Source organism: Dromaius novaehollandiae, chromosome 5, assembly GCF_036370855.1.
Source record: "Dromaius novaehollandiae isolate bDroNov1 chromosome 5, bDroNov1.hap1, whole genome shotgun sequence".
NCBI lineage: Eukaryota > Metazoa > Chordata > Aves > Casuariiformes > Dromaiidae > Dromaius > Dromaius novaehollandiae.
Window position 1 is genome coordinate 56,069,398 of NC_088102.1, and position 12,392 is coordinate 56,081,789.

The following is a 12,392-nucleotide window of genomic DNA, read 5'->3' on the forward strand; positions in this document are numbered from 1 at the left end:
CCCGGTCATCTCCTCCAGCATTCCTTGGTTTGGGGAATTTCATGCATGAACTTACATTTGTATAGACCAAAACCCCTATAATCATGTTCCTAAAAGTGGGCAGGCTGTCAGGGCTATAATATTACTACATAGTAATGACTTTTTCTTGGAATATTAGTCATTTATCAAAGAGATATAGCATGAACTATGAGGTGTTATGATAATACCTGTCAAAATTGTCATTTTTCACAATAGAAGAAACAGGCAAAGTAGTATATGTTTCTAAAAGCTGAATTCACACTATATTACTCTTATTTACAACTGCTAAAAATTTATTCAAAATAATCAACATAATTATTCTATTTACAACTGAATTACTTAAAAATCCCCACTGAAATACAAAGAAGGAACATTTACAATTAAGTTAAGTAACAAACTAAAAATGGAAAGGCTAAAAATTTTTAGATATAGTACTTCATTAAAAACCTTTTTTGTGAATATTTCTGTCTCCTCGTACTACATTAGTATTATCTGTCTATATTGGCACTGATACCTAAGAATAAACTGGCATCATACTACTTAACGTGAATGTATTTTAATACATTGAACATGCTTCACTTCCAAATGAAAAACAATTTTAACATTATGAAATTTCAGTGAAAACTATTTGGCCAGTAAAAATAATTTTCTAATGATAATTTTGTGGTACAAAAATTTAAAAAGTTTAAGACTGAACATAGGTAAGCAATTTAAAGCAACTTCTAGAAAAATTATAGCACCATTCAACCCCTTAACACTTCAGGAAATGCAAAAGCTTTGATGTGTCAGTTATATACAGAGGGGAAAAAGCTCACAAAGGATATGGCAAAAGGTATACTGTGCACTTCTCTATTACCAAATCCAAATGAAATTTCTTACTCAATTGTTAATATACCAAAGATATTTGTAAGCTCTAGAGTGAAACAAATTTAATTTATTTTAGAATTTAATGAAATCCTCATATCTCCAAGAAGCAGTTCTTCTAGAATAGTGCATTACTGAAAGAGACATAAGTTGATATGCATCTTCAACAAGTACATTACGAGGAGAAAATGAAAGTCACCCTGTTCTCACTTGCTATCTATCAGTCCTGCTTAAAATATGGATGAACTGAGAATTATATCCTATTTTTCTTCTTACAAACATGAAGTAAAAGATTTTTTGAAGTCCTTGATTTAACACGTGATGCTACATTTCCTTCTGAAAGGCTTCTAACGAGGTTTCTTGGCATATCCTGTTCTTGCTTCCAGCTCCTTGTTTTAGTACCTAATGAAGAAAGAAGTGTTGTTATAAGTGAGATATTTATCCAGTAAACATAAGCTGAATCTGGTATACCGGAACTCCTTTTCAGAGAAAGTCTGAGGATTTTTACTGATGTTTCTTGCCTCTATTGAAAGCTAGATTTTGATACGAAAAAAATATAATCACTCTCAGCTCAGTAATCCCATGTGCTAGTTTCCTAGCAGGTTTATTGATATGACCCTCAACTGACGTACAAGATGCTAGGAAAAGAAGCAGTGGTCTATGGAAAAAAAAAAAAGTTTTATTCTTTCTTACATATAGTACAATACTGTAAAATGGAAATTACATCATTTGAGAAAGTTTTTTTCTATTCAGTTTGAAAATAGCTTGCACATATTTCATTCTTCTCCTATAACGTATCCTTTTTGAAAGCAGGATGTATTCTGTGTTCAAAATTGAACTTTGAAAAGCAAAAACCTGTCTTCTATTTCAGAATTTGGTACTTTATTAGGTGGTTTCTTAATAACACAAGTACAGCAACTGATTTTGGTAAAGATGAAGCAAAAATAAAATTTAGAATAAATTTCAAACTCCCCAGCAAGTACACACACAATTTTTAGTGGTAAATCCTTAACTCTTAGGGTAAGGTTTTCTTTAACAGGCTTGCAACATCTAGATAGGATCTAATCAAAACTCAATAACTTGTTCGACATATTCAGAATTTTTTTTTTTTAAATGAGTGGATATACTATGCATCCCAATGTACTGATCACAGCAACACGTATGATTAAACTAACAACATTGTAATCATCAACCTTGATCTTGGACCTCCTATACAAACATGATTACCAATGCAGTATCATCCACTAGTTTTGACACTTACCTGCCATTCTGGGTACCCGCAAAGCTCTATGGCTTAACAAGATCTCTTGTCGAAAACGTTTTGCAGAAACAGTATCTTGCAGGCTACTTAATCCAGTGTTTGATGTAGAACTGGAAAAACAGCCAAAAAGAACTTACTTTCAATAGAGTGATTATGCTATATTACAGTAGCTCAGGCCTCGCAATGTGCAAATACATTAAACAATATTATTCAGCATTTATAGTTCATAGCAGAATGTAGAGAACAAACTCATTTCTTTCTGGTGTGTGTGTGCACTTGTGTGCAAGTACACATACACACACATTTATAAGGATACTATTTCCCTTTTCTGTATCCTTTTAAACCTTTACAAAAACGTATTAATAGTGAAAATAAGAAGTAATATTGCCATTTAATGTTAAAATGTAGACCAATATGCCACAAATTTTTGGCAAACTGTGGAAGCCAGCTTTACGGTCATTGCACACAAATTATACTAAGAAATTATCACACATATAACATCTGTATGAAATCCTCAAAATCACCAAGCTGTGTTTATTGATCCAATCACATTTTTTATGGCTACAATAATTCTTCTATAGCCTCCAAACACAGTCGGTGGGGGTGGCTCCATAGCATGATAATACTTTTCAGCTAAGCTGCAAGTGAGCTGTTATAGCTTCAGATTCACTAAGACAAAACCTCTATACTTTATAGCCTTTTATGCGATGGACTTAAGATCTACATTGAAAATTATGAACTTTTCTGTGATCTCACACTTTCATACTTGCCTCACTAACTTCCATGGTTCCACTCTGCAAGACAGTCTCATAAACAAGCTAATTCTATTTGCATCCGAGTTTCTATGCTTTCCCAATTCCTCTAACGTTATTACATTATTCTCACTCTACAGTCCTCTAACTTAAACTAGTTTTCTTAATAATAATCTTATATCTAATTGAAAATATATAGCAAGCAGTAAATACTAGTACCTGCCTTGTGCCAGTGCTAAGATCTATTCATGTGTGCTTCTTGGAAAAGAACTTATGACAATAAGAACGTAAAGGTATTTTAGTAAAAGGACTTCCAGATTATGACCGAATTGTGCCTTATCCTTGGTCCCAGCAATAGGACTGTTTCCAACTGTATTTATGGTGCAGAGAGAATAACTGAAGTTATTTTTATTCTTACGTTATTAAGAGATGAATGACTGGAATGAACTACTTCAAATAGGGAAAGCATGGAGAGAAAAAAGGGGAAAAGGAAGGGACAAAGGAAAGGAGATGCAGCCTGAAAATTCAGTGCATATTCTTTTTCTACTTCTTGCGATAAGAAAAGGAATGAAAGCATCTTCCTACTTCTTCGAAAGAGCTGTAAAGAATTTTTGGTTTACAGTAAGACTGGCAGTCTAAGCAGAAGGAATAATCCCAAAAAAGGAAAAAGGGTTGTGGGATTTTCCTGCAGAGTTATTTTAACTTGGAAAATGGGAAGTGAATGTTTATGAGACTGAAGAAAGGAGACAAAGGAGCGGAAAGAGCTAATCTTTTGGCAAAAGATAAGCATGCATAAATTTGCAAATCATTACACCTAGTGAGTACTTCTAGAGTTTCTTAAAACATTTACCTTAAGATAAGACAAATCAGGCTCCAAAAGATCCCACTCCTCTTGCTAAAGATAATCTAGACAACTAGCTCAGTTTCAGAGAGTGAGTGATCTGTTTTTCTAAATTCATAATCAACTATTTAAAAATTTGGAAAATGCATTAATGAATCATCACTTTTCTCATTCTAGAGCAAAAAGTTTAGAACAACAACTAGAACATGAACATGAAACTGGATCAGGGAAATCTATGAGCTTCTAAGATTTTCTATCTCAAAGATGCTAATAAATCAAAAGTACTTGAAGTTTTTTCCATGTCCTGTGACATATCTATACAACCTGCTCCAACAGTCTTGAAACATTCTTTAGAACAAGATCCATAAGGTGGCAGCTCCACTTACTGTTTAGCAACAAGTGACTCAATAACGATTTTAAGAGATTGTATCCATTTTTGCTTTCAATTTAAAACAAAATGGTTGTTTTAGCAATAATGATCTAATAGCTTACCCTGAAATACAATAATAAATCAACCTGCCCCAAGTACAATTCCACTGCTTAGTATCTCTTCAGTTTCAGCTTCTCTGCTGTTCCTAATAACAAACCTCTTTCAGGGCCTAAAAACAGAAGTGACCAAATGGGAATTCTTCCCAGAGCAGACCACAAGAATGAAGTCATAATAACTAAGACTGGAAATGAATTATCAGAAAAGCAAAGGTACTACCCACATAAGAAGTGTTGTCAAACATTTTCTCTGCTTTCCATTTTGGTAGTCTCTAGTATTTTTCAGCAAAGGCATAACATTTTCAAACAAATCAGATTTTCTAATTGATGATAGAATTTCTCTTTTCAGAATTGGGCATCATTTTTCTATTCCAAGTACATAGCATTTATGGAACATATGAAATTAGTTTGTATTTGTTCTATTAAAACAACAGAAGTTCCTGAACAAGTAAACAAAACACAGTAAAACTGCTTCTATGCAACTGGCCAAGAAAAAAAAAAATTTAATTGTTAAACATTTTACATCTCATATGCTCATAGGTCCAGATGACTTGTGTCAGAAGTTGTTCAGATTTAGGATATAATATTTATAATTATATAACATAATATTAGAATTAAAGTGAGAACCCAAGTGAGAATATAAGAAATGAATACAAACTCATTTGCATGGTATTGGAACAGTTAGTTTCACCTTACCTTAACATCTTTCTTTTTCTCTCAGCAGCAGAAGTCATTGCCATGTACGAGGGCTTTTCATGTACCACAGTAGAATTTTTGTTTTTCAAGGAAGAGAGACCAAGTCTGAAATTAAAGTATTACATTACTTAAAAATCTATCCTGGATAGAAGTCAAATGGAATTGCTTTTCACTGTAAACAAATATATTTTCTCTAAGTTGAAAAACAATACTGGAAATATATTTTTTAATAATATTACTTGCTTCAGAGTTTTTTTTTCCCCTCCTTTTTTTTTTTTTTTTTTTTTTGAAAGATAAGAACCTCATATCGTTAATATCAGGGATTCAAACTTACATGGCTGCTTTCACAATATCATCTCACAATTATTTTCCAAAGGAGGTTAGGGTATCCATTTTACAGACAGAAAAACTGACATTTAGAGAAAGAAAGTAACTTGTCTGAGGCCCCATAAACTCATGTTTATAAGTGGTGTATTTCTTTTTAGTACATATCTTGTAAGACAGAATAAGCTTTCAACTTAATCTGTTACCACTCAAGTACTACTGACTTCAAATAGCGGCAGAATTGAATATGATATTGATTGAAATTGAGGGTTTGATTTTGAAAAAGCTTAGGTTTAAAAGTAAAAATTGACAACAGGGACAAAAACTAGTTCTTTGAAATTAAACAGTATTAAAACATTTGTGAAATAGAAATAGGGAAAAGATAGGTAGTATTCCTTGCCCATATAAATGGGAATTACCTTTGCAGAATGCTACTGCTACATGGCTGTGACTCCTTTCCAGATGAGTCAGCAGAAACTTCATTTGTTTTACTTGGAGCTTGATAGAGAATTACTGTTGAGTCCATGTCAGCTTCATCACACTCTGGGATAACATTACATGTAGAATCCGTCAGACTGTCCTTCCTCAGTCGCATATCTATTTTACAGTCATTTGCCACCTGAAGGCCTGCAGTCTGTACATCTTGCTTTACCACAGTCTGTGTACAGCAGCTTTGTAGTGGCTTTCTGCAAAATTCTGGTGTATAGACAATAGGGCGAACCTCCTTGCTGAGGGAATCCTCCAGATGGTGGAGGCTGGAGGGCTTGGAAGCAGCAGGACTTTGAGCTGTGACTGGAGAGTCCATTAGCTTTCGCCTAGTTCTTTTCTGTGGTGGGACTGCATATTCTATTTGTTTTGTACTTTTCTTAATTTCTTCTGATGGTGTACCAAAATGCATACCTGTGCAACACAGTTAGCAGTAGTTAGTACATTTACCTACATTTACTTCCTAAATATTGCTTTTCCTCTCTTCTTCCCTACTGAAGTAAGTTTTTTTTGCAGAAGATATCAGCAGAAGTTATTACAAATACTATTGATTTCATTTACATATTAATTTGTTCACATGACTTCAATTATTTCTATTGTAGCATTGTCCAGATGGTAGCATTTGTTCTGTGGCACTTGAAGGATTGTAAATACGCATAAGCTGATATAGTTAATGCCAGAGAGAAAACGTTACGAGGAAGCACAGGTAAGATCCAAGACACAATGACAGGGAATGGAAGAGTGAGAATGTGTCATGGTAACAGTATCATTTTCAATAACTCTTAATTAAAGATGGTATTGTAACAATAATCCTACAAGGGTCTTCTGACCATGGCCCTTTTTTCTAGCAAGTACCATGCAGCAGAATGAACGAGACTGTTAAAAAAGGAAGAAGATAGCATCACAAAGAGAGGACAACATTTTTTGACATTGCAAATGAGAAAGTAGTGTTTTGGAAAAAGGGGAAGGGAGAAGGTACCTGGGTCTTGTCAATTACATTCACTGTAATTGTGATTACATTACGTCGATAAAAGAATTAAAAATAATAAAGCAAAGAATGCACCAGCAGTTGGTCATTCCCATTCACCTCCATTAATACTATTTTTCTTAAAGTTTCACAGTATTTTTATTTTCAAGTAGGCAGTAATAAAAGCAAGTGCCAAAACAGAAGATAAAAAGTCTTATTTTTATTTGAAATCAATGAGAGAATCATTCCAATACACAGACCACTGTTCAAATAGCTAGGCTAGTGTTGACTCAGGTCAATGACTGTTAGTTTTTAATTGGAAAATTAACCAATTCTTATTTTAGAATTGACGACTAGGAGATGGCAGTTATAAAAAGGGAAATGCTTCTATATTTAACTGTTATTGCAAGTTTCAGAGATGAAATAAAAGGCCAGCATCCTTAAAATTACTATAGATCGGCCTCACTTCAGCTTGCAGCTGAAGCTGCATCATATATTCCATCTACTTTACCTATTCTATTCCTATGATCAACTACACTGTAAGAAGGTCTCACACTTAAATTGCGGAAAGGTACTCAGGAAATAACTGCAGCTTTCCTAAGTTTTCACAAATATTTACTTCTTGTAAAATTCTGTTTTATGTTTGCCTCAGTGAGAATGTTAACTTTAACCCATCAAGCTGAAATGCTTCTTAACTTTAATTTTCTATCATGCATTCAACACCCATAGCACTTTAGCACTTCCATAAAGATTCCTTAAAGAGGAGAAAATTTGATTAAAAGAGTATTACAGTATCTTTTTCCCCCTCATTTTACGTTTAGTTTCTTGGGAAGACAAAGCTTATGTGATTGTACTCTCTGACTGTCTATTACTGCCCTGCTTTCATTTTGACCTTGCTGCCCAGCTGCAACCCAAATTGTTATGTGCAAGAAATTCTGAGAAAGCTAATCTCCAACCAGTATCAGAAATCAGATATCTTAGGGAAAAGGCCCAAACAAGGATCTCACTGAGGGAAAGCCTTCAAAGGATGATCTCAGCACCTGTTGTTGTTTAGGATTTTTTTGGCCCTGCTATTAGCAAACCATCACATGTTTTGGAACTAAAGTTTGCACAGGAGAGATCCCTTCATGCCCAGCAAGAGGAGATGATGCCCAATTAGAGGGGATCAATTGGAGTTGTAAGTGCTGTGAGGAAACATGGAAGAATTTAAAGACTACTATGAGGCTTGGACCTGCTTGGAGAGAATGGAACAAGTAGTAGCAAAGAGGGTACAAGTAATGAGTAAATTAGGTGCTAATATACAGCGCACAAATCTGCTCTATGTTGCCAGAATGTAATTAAATAATGAAGCCATTGAAAAATAAAACAAACATTTACCCCAAACTCAAGAGCTTAGTCTCACAAAAGAACAAGGCATAAGCTATTATGGCTCAAGAAATAGGTAACATGGTCTTACTCAACAACAAAAGCAAGATAATGCAATGGCGCACACAAAGTAGGTTAAGTTAAGCTATTGCTTATGGGAAAACAGACCTCTGTGAACAATTACAATTCTACTATTTTGTTTTCTACTTTGATGAAATACAAACAAAGAAAATTTAGGTGAGAAGTCTGCTTGACCAATATAACTCCAGTGCATGTGTGTACACACACATGCATATGTATAGTCTACCTACCTCATCTTAATCTAATTCATGGTCAACATTCACCAGCTGAAGTGCAGCAAATTATTGAGACACAGTAGCTTGACTGTAAGCTGAACTTTAAGCTAACTCACAGTATTCTTCACATGCAGTAGAATGAAAAGGGCAATGAGGAAGTGTTAGAGTAGAATAAAGCCGTATGTCATTCTAAGACCACAGAATGTTATCGAGTCCATGACACAGCCTGCGCATCCCCTAAATAATTTTAGCCTTCCCCAGAAATATTATAGGCCTACATTTAATGAAGACCTATTTTTCTCTGAGACTCAACAGGGTTTGATGGAAGCAAGAAACTTGTATATGAATTATTTTCAGTGTGTACTAAGACATTATCAAAAAAATCTATGCTTCATTAATGTGCTCAGTCTGTAATTGTTGGTTTTACATGAGTACAGTATTCTTTTATGTAAAAGACTAACTTTTCTTTCCCTCAAAGATATTATTTTCTAGTGATCAGAATAAAGACTAGCATTTTCTTTTAAAGGTTTTTGGACAGCTTATATTCTTAAACACAAGAAGCAGCTCTACCAAATGATTCCAGTCTAGTCTTTGAATTAAATCTCCATTAAACATTTTAGAACTCATTTTTAAATATTAATTCATTAGGTTGTCCTCCTGCTTATATGCAACTGAAAGCATGTGTTTCGGGAAAAATAACAGTTAGAATTCTATTTGTCTGTTGATACATTATGACAGGGAGGTTCCAGTTTCAGAAGTTTGCTTACTGTAAGGCACTGAGGTTTTGCTAATGTCCTAAAGTTACTAGGAAGGAAGTCTGTGATAAAGAAACATTTTGGTGTGAGTGCCAAGTTTTAGAAGCTTCTCCAGGACAGTACTGGAAGCATTTTTAAATTAACCGTAAATGCAAGCATTTAAACCATGAACTAGATAGGTAGAGAACACAAACGTATTGCCAACATTAATAATTTGTTGAATTTCATCATAATAAACAGTATTTCATACTGTAATACAAGTACATTAAAAGATAATTGCAACAATTCTATATAGGGCAAATATAAGCCATTAGTAAAACCCCAGACCTATTTTTAAAATCTATTTATCATTGGAATAAACTTCATAGCAAGAACAAGTTAATACAAAACTAGCTCCTCTTGCCAGTTAAATAGTGGAAAGCATAAAACATTCAAGGAGTGTCCCTTCCCAAAGCTTTTTGTGAAAGCATTAATTTGCTCCCAACATACTAAACAAAAATATCACCAGCAACATCATATTTAACTCTGTTTCAGTTGAACCCATTAGTGTGTTATCATCTTCATATCATTCTTCTCCATAGATCCATACTTGATGTGTCCAGCTTGCAGGTTGTTTGTTTTTTTTTTCCCCTTTTCCCACAAAACCTGAGATATACCTCTCTTAATCATTCACACAGACTTCAAATCCACACACTTCATTCTTTAGATTACTGCAACATCCTTCCTTTATGTTTTGACAAGTGCAAACTTTTCTACTTCCTGTAGATTCAAAATGTTGTTAAAATACCAGGATCTTGATATCCTTCTGCCAATGATATCAGCATATCCCATTCCAATTCAGAGAGGGGCATGGTCTCATGGTTCTCATGTGTGAACTGGATTTCTTTTGGATGAAACTAAACATCTTCCAAACACAGTCTAGCATCAAAGGGATATTTCACTTGTGAGACCACATTAAAGCTAGTTTGTAATAAATCAACAAAAAAAATCCCCAAACGCATAAATTGTTGATGTCAGGTACTGACTGTCTCTCCACTGATCCACTCTACTTCCTAATGTGGACGTGGACTTGACAAGATGTGTCCAATTGTCTCATAGTAACACAGTCTGCATTTTTCTTTTTCCAGTTTCCACTGTGTTCCTGATCTGTGAGACATCACTAGGTTTCTTGGCATTATGTCAAAAGAAAATGTTTCCACTCCACAACAACCACCTCAAAAACCAGGTTTGCTGTTGTACATATACGTCAAGCAGAGAATAACCAATATCTTTTCTGTGAGAGCTCAAGAGCTCACTTTAAGATACTTCAAAGGTTATCCAATATTTTTAAAAAACAGTGATATTTAGATGCATACTTTGATACATATACACACACACACACAAACATATATAGAGAGAAAACTAGTACTGCAGGCTGACACAAATACAACATCTAGAACTGAAATATCTGCACAATCACTGCACCTTCTATTTCTCAATCTTAGCATAACTTCATCTAAACAAGCATTAAACATTTTAGTAAATAATTTTGGAAAACGGTTGGTATCTGTCACCACTTGGCTTATACTGCAACAGCTAAAACTTGGATGAACTAGTTCCTTAAATCCTATCTGAGGAGAGAATAGGAAGAAGAAAACGCTCCAGAGTAAAGGACTTAATTGCTGTCAGTGGCAAATATGAACTCTCAGTGTTAAACCAGTACAGAAAAGGAGACCTGAGAAATGTGATTTCATACCAGGACATGTCTACCAAAAACAGATGTGTAGTCTTGATGGACAGAGGAAAAATATCTAAGCACAGAGTAAGTGGGACAGCTCAGCAGACCATACAACTAAGCCAAAGTTTGCTACAGACCCACTAGAAAAATGGGGACAAAACGTGTACAATTGTCCATATCTATATCTACATATCTAGAAATCTAGAATCAAGAATGCTTCTTCATTTCATTAACATAGGATATCTCCAAGAAATTAAACTAGAAAGCCAGAAACAAAGTTTGCAGAAAGCCTTCATGGTTAACACTGTCACTAAAGAAGCAAGAGAAGAGTTGCTTTAGTCTATTGAGAAACATGGAAGGTTGGAACACTTAAGTGTGGTCGACTCAGACTCACTTTAATGGCCTGGAGGAAGCCCACATGCAGAAATTTGACCAGTTACTGTTTGAGAGTGCCAAAAAACCCACAGATGGATTAAAGTGACCATATAGGATCTCTGGAGAGATATTTTTCCTTCACTTCTTAACTTTGTCCTTGAGAACATTTACATTAACATTTTCCCCCCAAATGATGCTGAACTGGATCATTTCCCATAGCACACATTCATAATAGCTGTAAGATCCCCAAATCCACTCAGCAGGACCCTGAAACTGTGGTTTCAGAACAAGCATCTGAAAGGATATACTTTATACTTTTATACTTTAATTTATATACTTTTATATACTTTATATTTATATACTTTTTATACTTTTAATTTATACTTTTCCCTTAAAATCTCTTTAGGGAGAGCCAAGACAATGTCAAACCTGGGGTGGAGCCAACTTGAATTTTTCTTTATAAAATTATTTGTATGACAATTTCGGGCAATGCTTTCTCCCAGTATACTCAATATTAGCATGATATTGTTGAGTGCTTGCAGGTGGGATGTATGTCTACATAATAAGTTTTAGCACATGCTTTATCTTTTTCCCTCAAATGTATCAGTAAATAAACAGGAAATTGGGATAACAGTATATCCTTGACTAGGAGAACAAAAATAAATTAAAAAATTCCAACAGAGGGAATATACAAGGTTAACAAGGGCTTTTTTTTTTTTTTTTTTTTTGCAATAACAAACAGCTACTCTATTCAAAAAACATAACAATTTTAATTCAAAAAGAAATACTAACTTCACACATCACAATTCTACTGTTGAACTCACTGCAGCATCCTGTGGGATTTTTATATATACATATATATTTTAAAACACAAACTTATAAGATAGAAGTTTACTTGCAGTTATTACATGGGATTGTTCCAGTGAGACTTCCTGAACTGGAAATTGCAAGTCAGCTGACCCTAGACTTGCCTTGTTATCACAGTCTTTCTCACAAGTGTGTTACTGGCAATTTCTAAATATAGGATATTGAAGACGACATAGTGACGGACCAAGTATGGCTATTTATATTTTTTTCAGAACAAATCTAATTGGTTCCTAAATGGATCTCCAGTGCTAGCCATTAAGTAGAAAAGTAATGCAAACACTTAAAGACAAAAACCACCACCTCCAAAAAAAAGTCCCCTCAA

At 34.4% G+C, this 12,392-nt stretch overlaps 1 protein-coding gene across 1 annotated transcript in view; it reads right to left on the bottom strand.

The window, feature by feature from the left end:
- Nucleotides 1-284: 284 nt before the first annotated feature.
- Nucleotides 285-12,392, bottom strand: part of KIF18A (kinesin family member 18A) — a 46,521-nt gene continuing 34,413 nt past the window's right edge. Inside the window, exons 14-17 of the mRNA XM_026121785.2 lie at nt 5,662-6,142; nt 4,919-5,023; nt 2,144-2,253; nt 285-1,284 (exon numbers count right to left, since the gene is read on the bottom strand). Coding sequence (XP_025977570.1) covers nt 1,136-1,284; nt 2,144-2,253; nt 4,919-5,023; nt 5,662-6,142 — 845 coding nt within the window. The 3' untranslated portion in view covers nt 285-1,135. The remainder of the gene's footprint in view (nt 1,285-2,143; nt 2,254-4,918; nt 5,024-5,661; nt 6,143-12,392) is intronic.